This window comes from Myotis brandtii, unplaced genomic scaffold (assembly GCF_000412655.1).
Source record: "Myotis brandtii unplaced genomic scaffold, ASM41265v1 scaffold398, whole genome shotgun sequence".
Taxonomy (NCBI): Eukaryota; Metazoa; Chordata; class Mammalia; order Chiroptera; family Vespertilionidae; genus Myotis; species Myotis brandtii.
The window spans coordinates 1,081,315-1,090,519 of NW_005365280.1; the positions used below are offsets into that span (position 1 = coordinate 1,081,315).

The following is a 9,205-nucleotide window of genomic DNA, read 5'->3' on the forward strand; positions in this document are numbered from 1 at the left end:
TGTGGCAGCCTCGTATTCCTCTTGCCACCAAAGGTTATAAAAGAAAAAGAAAAACAAAACCTAATAATTGCAAGTGCCCTGAGCAGAATATATGGAAGATTAAGCAAGTTCTCTGAACAGAAACGCTTTAAAAAATACAGCACTAAAGGAGTATTATGACTTCGAGAATAGACCCACCCAACTCTCTGTGAGCATGCAGGGAGGGTGATGAAATTCAAATAGAGTCAAGGACCGGCTCTAGCTATTCTCTATCTATTCAAATGTTTTTGGTACATTCCAGAAAATGGTTTATAAACTCATTAGTCCTGGTGAGAACAAAATGTGAAGGAACACTAGATAGCCAAAATGTGGGCTGACATTAGGACTTCTTAAATTTGTGAAATGGAAAAAAAAGTATTATTTCTCAATGAGGAAAGGAAAATCAGAAGTTTTTATTCAGATTAGCTGCAGCCATTCCAAGTACGAATATTAAAAATTTCTTCCTACTTATAAAACTTTTTTTTAAAGCACTTTGAGATGCAAACTCAAAACCCACAAACAATATTTCACCTCTCTGGGAATGAAAGGTTTAAATTCTGAAATACCTTTCTGGGTTTGTACCAAACACCAAATCTTGATTTGATTTCAGATGAAAAAAAAAAAAAAAGTCATTCTGAAAAAACATTAACAACAACAATAATGAATTAAAAAAAAAAACTTGCTCACATATATAAATGTCTCTATGGAAAACTCTCTCAATGAATCTGAAGAAAATTCTCAGAGTTGTCCTGCCAAAGACCTGGTTTTTGTGACAGATGTGGTAGAAAGACCAAAATAAATTTTGAAAGGAACATTATAAAATGGCCTAGAGTTTAGGCAGGTTAGAAAGAAATTCTGCTACATTTATTTATGCTCGTTCAGTCCCCCAAACCTTTCCCACAATGTTATTGGATAAAAACTGCAGGAATATCACACAAATTATGAACTCAAGATGTGCAAATCGCAAGGTTCTTTAAAAGTTCGTCGTAAAAAGAAAAACACTGGACAAAAATGAGTATTCTTTTTTCCATCCCTTTTCTCTCGGTTTCTCTGCCAGCTCTGCATATGCCTTTAATCCTTTCTCAAACATCAAAGTGAAAGTGCCTTCCCGCCAGGCTGCACTGGGTGGTCATTCATTGTCACATACTGGTTCATGATTCACATTCATCCTTTAAAACCACATGGAAACTGTCAATATCTTGCCGTGAGAAACTCTGCAGAGCTGAAATGCAGTTACAGTGTCGAAAAAAGATAGCAACTTAGTTTTTTGTTGTTGTTGTTTTTTCTTCCCAAAGACTTTAAAGTGAGATACAGTACTTGTTGAATGCTAGACCAAGATGCTTGGTAATAAAGTGTGAACAGCATTGTAAGTGCTTAGAGATAGCAATATATATGCTCATCTTCAAAATCCAATTCCTCACGTCTCACTGGAATCTGAAAAAAGTGGCACCCGAGTCGTCCATAGTCATGAACTATAAACAGTACTAGAGTTAAAAGACAAAAGATTTGCAAACCCAAGGTGAAGGGCAGCTCCACCTGCCTCTTGGGAGGAAGTCAATGCGACCACCTGATTGGTTTTCCTAACACTGCACAGAACCAGAGTGGGCGTTCACGCTCCACCCCGCTGCCCCGCACCCTCGGGGAGCCAGGCAGTCAGGGCGGCCCTGCCCACCAGACACCCCAAGACGGCACTGCACTAGAGAAGCAGAAACGAAATCCCACGTGTGGCAGTTGCTCTTAAAAAAAAAAAAAATCAGTGCAGTCAGGCCCCATAGGGGGAAATACATATCTATATGATTAAAAGTTGCTTTTATTGTAAAATATGTTGGAGGGGGGGGAAAATGTTCTTTTACAGGGTTAGCTTTCCATCCTCTCTAGGATGCCCTGAGGCTGGGTTCCTGATATTTCTTTTGTACGTGAGACCTCCTGAGGACGTGTCTCTGGAGCTGCAACCCCGTGCTGAGAGCGTGAGACAGGGGGAGGCAGAGAGAAGACCCTCGCTTGCTGTGGCACCCCTGCTGCACCCCCCCCCCACCTCTCGCCCTCGCCCCGCACGCTCGCAGCAACCCCGTGCTGAGAGCGTGAGACAGGGGGAGGCAGAGAGAAGACCCTCGCTTGCTGTGGCACCCCTGCTGCACCCCCCCACCTCTCGCCCTCGCCCCGCACGCTCGCACGCACACCCCTGCAATCCCCTTCCCCGAACTTCCTCATGAAACCAGCAGAAGTCAGCGCCCAGCGGATGCTTCTGGCGCTGCTAGAAAAGGCAGCCACTCCAAAGCCACATTCATTCCACCAGGCGCCTGGCCGCGCCGGCCCCGTGCTGGCCACCCGCTCGCCCACGGCCAGACACTCGTGGAAAAAGCATATGCACCGTCTCCTGCGCAACACCAGCTGTAACTCTAACGACAAGGTAAGAACAGAAACCTAAAGGAAGAGGATAACATGTAAATACTGTGTTATTTAGCCTACAGTACAGTAATCTGGATACAAATGGTAAGGGAGGGCCGAATTCCTGCCCCACGCCACGCCGCCGCTCCTACTTGCCCACGTTGGACCGGCCTTCGATGCAAATCTTCACCTCCTGAGGAATGAGCGAAGGCCGGGGGAGAGTCAAAGGCGGCTCGTCTTCCGACTTCTCCAGTTTGCGGGTCTCGGGCGCCGACCACCTCCTCTTCCTCGTGGTCGCGGGCTTGCTGGGTTCTGTTTTGGTGAGCAAGGGCGCTGCAGGCAATGCGATTTTGTCTGGGAACTTCAGTTCGCCGTTCTCGGAGAGCATCGGGGCACTTCCCTGACCGATGCCGTTCTCCTGCTCCGCGTACCGGTGTCTGCTGCCCGCGAGGGCGTCGGCCTTGGCGTGCTTCAGCAGGACGCTGGCGGGATCCACGGGCTGGCCCTTCTTCACCGAGCCGTTCTTCAGGTTCTTGAGGGTCAGCGAGATGCAGACGTCCCCCACGGAGAGTTTGGAACACGGCAAATCGAAGAGCTGGCTGGTTCGCTCTGGACAGCAGGACGACCAGCCCTGTCCGAACACAAAAAAAGGGTACTCTACCAACACCTCCACGCTGACCTGTGGGACGGTGAGAGACAGAGAGGGGAGACAGAAAGGAAGTAAGTGAAAACCTTTTATTCGGGTTTTATTTCACACACGTGCAGTGCAGAAGCTGAATGGAGCAAAACAAGACAGTTCCACAAATCTCCTCCACTAGCACACACTAACGAGGCTCTTAATTTTCTGCTGTATTTGTACTTACCGTATGCAGATGTTGGGCAGAAGCCAGTGTACAAGTCCCTTCAGCACTCAAAATATCATTTTACTGAGTATCAGCTCTAGGCCTGGACTCTGTGAAAACAAGTCCTTTGACCCCCAAGGATGAAAGAACATCTGAGTGTTCAGCACTGAGCAAGGCGCTGGCCTTGTGCTTGATTAGCTCATGGGACAAGGCTCTTCTCTGTGCGACAGGGCTGATGTGGGTCTGAGTTGGACTGTGTGTGCTCCACGAGGGAGGCACTATGTGTTAATCACCGTATCTCTGGCTTTTAAAGGGGTACCTGGCACATAGTTGAGGCTTCATATCTAGTGGGTAAATGAATGTGTACCCTAGGAATTTAGGGGAAGCAGAATCGGGGGAGGTTTGAGGGGAGAACATTGCTGGGAGAGGATCAATGTGACATATACATCTCAAGTACTTGGTTCATCTACAACAAGCATGTCAAACTCTCCGCCTGTGGGCCGCATGCCTATTACTATAGTGTGTGAGCATGAGCCCATATCAATGTGAATATCATCTGGGGAACATTTCATAGTTCTGGGATATTTTAAAAATGTAAAGAAAGCTAACATTTTTTGAGTACCTACTATCTGTTGAACATTAGAGTACAAACTTTACAAAAAGCCTTTTGTTTAATACTAACAATATACTAGTGAAAAAAGCATTGTTGTTCTAAATTATAAATAGGGAACTATAATTATGGTCTCGGAGAGATTAAATCAGTTGCTTAATGTCACAGCTGTGAATTGATGGAAGTGGGATTTAATTCAGTCTCTTTGGTCTCCCAACCCATTTTTCTTTTTCCTGTGCTCCCGATCTCTGCCTCTATGAACAGAGATATAATACCACTAAGAGAGATGAACTTGACATTCCTACTATCCCCAACAGTGGTGAATGTCACTTGAAATAAACAGGATCCCAATGGCAGGAACTCATGGTTTGTTTCATGGTACAGAAAATTGTGAAATAGTGTTTGCCTTACACCTACTCATACAATTCTAGTCTCCCCATATAAATGTGTGATGAGGCTGCTATTCAATTACGGAACTACATTTATATCTCGCACACATATATTTGCATATACATATGAACAATCATACAAGTTATAGTATCAGATGGGGATGACCACTGAGTTCCAAGTGGGAGGGCCACCCTGGAGCTGGCTCCATAAATCCTGCCCCAAACCTCTTAGAGCCATTAACATCACAAACTGAGCAGAGGAACCAATCCTTCTTCAAGTGGGGATTTTTAAACTGCATTTCCAAGTCATAAAAACAAAGTTCTGAAGTATAAATATCTCCTAAGAATCTACCAGACTCACTGTTTGCTTATCCCTGCCTAACAGCTGTCAGAGGTCATGTGATATTCATAATACTGGAAGCCCTATTTGCAAACATACTGGCCTTTTTGGCTTTGCATGTTCCTGGATGATCCCCTGATTCGGGCAGTCTGTCTCCTTGCTGACAGAAAGCCTAATACCTACCAGTTGACAGTTTTCTTGGTGTGTGAGCCATACCGTACACACTCCTCAGAGCAGCCAACATTCCATGTTCTGAAAACAATGTCTACTGCATATTCATAGACAAGTCTATCGGAGACTTTTACGTGTTACCCAGTATCTACAGACTCATTGAGAAGAAATGTTTTCAAGGCCTTTATAACAAGTAACACTACTGATTATTCCAAAGGCTGTGATGTAGATGCATATGCTTCCAATTATATACTCCATAAAGTTTTGGGGCATTTGAAAGCCCTTCATTACTCCCTCATCTCAACACTCCCAAGGCAGGTCTTAGAATTAAATACCATGAGGTCGTCTGTAGCTTGAACAGCCTACCTAACAATTCATGAAAGAAAAGTGATGAGGGAGAGAATATTTAAGATATGCACTAAAAAGAGCTGATGATAAAGGAATTTATTTCAACTTGGGTAGGTTTGGGAAGATATATTCCACCACTTCAAAGGCTTGTCTTTGGTCCCTTCTTCCTAAATTCTGGCTTTGCCTCCTCCCAAAGGAGCTCTGACATCCTGGAAAAGATGCCACACACACATCCTCAGGTGAGTCTACACAAACCAACAGTGAAAGGTTATTCAGATAATGTGATTGTTGTAAACAGTGGACTGGATAGCTCATGCCAAATGCTACTTTTTCTCCTCACTGATTATTCATCCTCACTAATATTTATCCTCAGACATTTCCCTCCTGACTATATGTAACCTGAATTATCTAGAAAATGTACTTTTTTGGGGTCTGCATATATGTCAACTAAAGTAAGTATTTTCCCTTTCTTTGGTGAAAGTTAAACTCTCATTGGACATATCTCAGATAAGCATACTAAAGTATCCATAACCAATCTGTGTATTTCATAGTTAGGTTTATCAGAAGGACATAAACATTCTTAAAGGTTAACTGACTGTTAACAGTTAATGAAGAAACCATACGGAGGGATTTTTCAGGAAGAGTATATGTAGTTAGGTCTGTTTGAAATTCCCTTGGAGAAGACTTATCTACCTCAGAACATGCTATCTGTGCGGATGGCTACTGTGCTGGCCAGAAATAGACTTGGTGGGATTTTGTGACATGATGTTACTTTAAACTGGAACAGCGAGGCTGTGAGTTCCTTGAATTTGAGGCCCAAGCAGGTCTCCCCTATGGTGCTGAGAGCTTCCAATGTTGCTGAGCACGTGTTCCCACTCCAGGTTTCGCAGTTGTAATAAAGTTCAGTAACCACACTGAGCACCTGCTAAATGTGAGGGACTGCAGAAGAGAACCTGTTGTTTAAGACCTCGCTCTTGCTTCAGTGGGGGGACAACATGCGTGCAAAACAAGTAACTTCACAAGGCACACCTGGATCCCGGCCACCATGTTATCTCATGATGTCCACATGGCTACCTACTGGTAACACAAATGCAATGTGTCCAAAACAGACCTCCTGATATGCCCCTGCCCACTGGCACCTCTTATGCTCTTCTCATCTCCGTGAATGGCACTTCCTTTATTCCAGTCATTCAAGGGCCCGGAATCACTTTTGACTCGGCTCTTTCATACTACACTCATCAAATCACAAAGCAAATCCTGTCTGTCCTCTCTTCCAAATTTACCTAGAATGAGACCCCGGCTCACTGCCTCTACTGCCCCTGTCCTGGCCAAGCCAGCTCCTTCTCTCTGGGAGGACAAGCACCATGCACAAGCCGCGGTCTGCATGCCCCCTCCTCACTGCACCACAGTGACCTGTCTCCTGCTGGTCCTTTAACTGCACCTGTACCTCTGCGTCTGGGTCCACATTAGTCGCTATAGTTGGAATCCTGTCTGCCCTGTGCGCTGTCGCCTTCCGTTGCCCTTCCCAGGGCTTCGCTGACCACTCTGCTTGAAATAACAACACCCCATCCCTAGCTTTCCTGCCCTCTCTACCCTGCTTTGTTTTCCCCCCATTGCACTTACTATCTTTCGATGCATTATTTATTTTTTTACTCATGCTATTTGTTTCACCTCTTTCCCCAGCTCCACAAAGGTGGAGATTTTGTCCGTTTTGCTCATCTTTCCATGCCCAGAGTCTAGGATGCTTTCTGGCCTGTAATAGGTGCACGCCTTGCAGTGTGTTTACAGAGGGAAGGCAAACATGAAACCAGGTCATCAGCTTTGTACTGAGCATGCCCAACGCAGCATCCATCAGCACTGACTGCGTGCTTGGAGGTAGATGAGGCCTCTCTCTAAGGGAATTTCAAGAAGACAGACATGATCATATATACTTCGACGGAAAGATCCCTCCCTGTGACTTCTTCATTAACTGTCAATGAATAACTAGTTCCGTGTTTGCCGTCTATTTGCAAAAACACTGCAACGGCACAACTGGCCAACAGAGGTCAATGTTTAGACGCTGAGAGGCGCTGGCTGTCCTTGCTTTTCAGCGGGGACTAAATTGGGCGACCAGTCCTCTCCAGGGAGAGGGACAGCACCTGCCTGGGGGCTGGCTCACCACTCACAGGCAGCTTTCTGGGCTGAGCCTTAGCGGCCTCCCTCAGTGCGTCCCTGTCAGACGCTGAGTTCATCATGACCTCATAGAATCAAACTTTGGTTCCTTTCTCTCCACTCTTGAGGTTCCTCTTTGCTATTTCAGCTGTGCTAATAACCATTCGTTTTATGACCTTGTGGGGGTTCAAACGGCCTCTGCTTAAACCCCAATGAACACACATTCCTGAGGGCAGCACCATATAAAAACCAAAGGACGTTACATAATTCCTGGCAGCGCCACACAGTCCATCTTTTTCATCCATAAATGTATCTTTTTCCAAATACGTGAAGCAGTCGTAGGATAAAATGTGAGCATGAATAGCCCCTGTCCTATGTCAGCTGGAGGCCCCACTGCTTCTCATCTCTGGATGCCTGGAAGCCAGGACTTCTCTTTTAGGGGCAGATCACCTTTTACCCTCCTCCTTCTCTGCACCCCCTCCTCCTGCTACTGCAGGCACCCCATGTGTTCACTACTGCTTCTATGAGAAGTCTGTCTTCCCTTCCTCTCTCCAGCCCCCTAAACCAACCCTTTAAACCCATCACCTCCACCTTCTATTCAAATGGAGGAATCAGGACAAGCAAGCAACACAGCTGGACCAATAATAATTTATTCAATATCACAGTCCTGCTCCGGCTAATGACTGGATTTTATGATCATTCTTTGCTTTTCTGTGTATAAGTTCAATAAAATTCCTTTAACTACTCAGTCAATAGCTATTGTATTTAAACACTGTGTGCATAAACACATATTTATGCTGTTTGAATATTTCGATCTTAGATGGGTGCTGTCTATATACACACATATGTGCATAGCACCAAAAACAAGATATAAAGAACACAAAACGTCTGCTGCTTAAATTTGCCTCCTATTTCCTTAACAGGAGTCCCTGTTTTCACAAATGTGAAGGGCATCTGACAAAACATTTTGCTTGGTACTCTCCCAAATGTGCCGACTCTGCCTGGTCCTGGAGCCACGGCAGCTCCGGAGCGGGTTCCAGTGGGTGTCCGCGTCCGGTGCAGTTATTAAATTGGGAGTTCCTAACTTGTCTGCCACTGACATTCTTGATCCTGCGTTACCTGAAGAGAAAAGCCAGCCTGCTTTCCTCAAAGGCCAGTTTGCATGACTACATTCTCAACATCAAGAACCTCAGAAAACCCTGGAACAAGGACTAAAGAGTTCAGCAAGAGACCCACTTACATCAATGTTGAAAAATTATCAATGAAAACAGTCATACGTCTTCAGCTGAGTGTAGGACATCTGTGAGTGTTGTTTCCAATATTTAATCACCGTGGTGCAGGCCTGACTCAGTCCTCGGTGGGTGTCTCGGGCTTGCTCAGTAAACTCCAGGCTGGTGCTGAGGGGCCTCCAGACACTAATCCCAAGCCACAAGCTGGGCGCTTCCTGCACATCGCTGCATGGTTCCCATGGCCCCCACTGCTGGGAGGCCCGTAGGACCTGCTCAGCAAGCCACCAGGGCAGCTCTCGGCACACAGATTCCATCCCACTGGCTGTCCTCTCTCGGGGCTTAAAAATGCTTGTCTTGGTCCTGGCCGGGTGGTTCAGTTGGTTGGAGAATCATCCCACACAACAAAGGGTCGCAGGTTTGATCCCCAGTCATGGTGCATACAGGAAGAAGACAACCAATTGATGTCTCTCTCTCTCTCTCTCTCTCTCTCTCCCTCCCTCTCTCTTTCTCTCTCTAAAAATCAATGGGAACATATCCTCCAGTGAGGATTAAAAAAAAAGTTTGGCATAAAGAACAACTTCTTTGGGGGGGGCGGGCTGTTTATACTGGATTTGTTAGAGGTTCCTCTAAACCTTTACCTTTTTATTTTATTTATTTATTTTTTAAATCATTATTGTTCAGATTATTACAGTTGTTCCTCTTTTCCCCCCCATAGCTCC

The 9,205-nt window shown here is 45.5% G+C and overlaps 1 protein-coding gene across 14 annotated transcripts in view; it reads right to left on the reverse strand.

Moving 5' to 3' along the window:
- Positions 1–2,086: 2,086 nt before the first annotated feature.
- ATXN1 (ataxin 1) overlaps positions 2,087–9,205 on the reverse strand; it is a 440,907-nt gene continuing 433,788 nt past the window's right edge. For all 14 annotated transcript variants that reach the window (XM_005873029.2, XM_005873027.2, XM_014545180.1 and 11 more), the window contains one exon: positions 2,087–3,085. In XM_005873029.2, the coding sequence (XP_005873091.1) occupies positions 2,555–3,085 (531 nt within the window). In that variant the 3' untranslated portion in view covers positions 2,087–2,554. The remainder of the gene's footprint in view (positions 3,086–9,205) is intronic.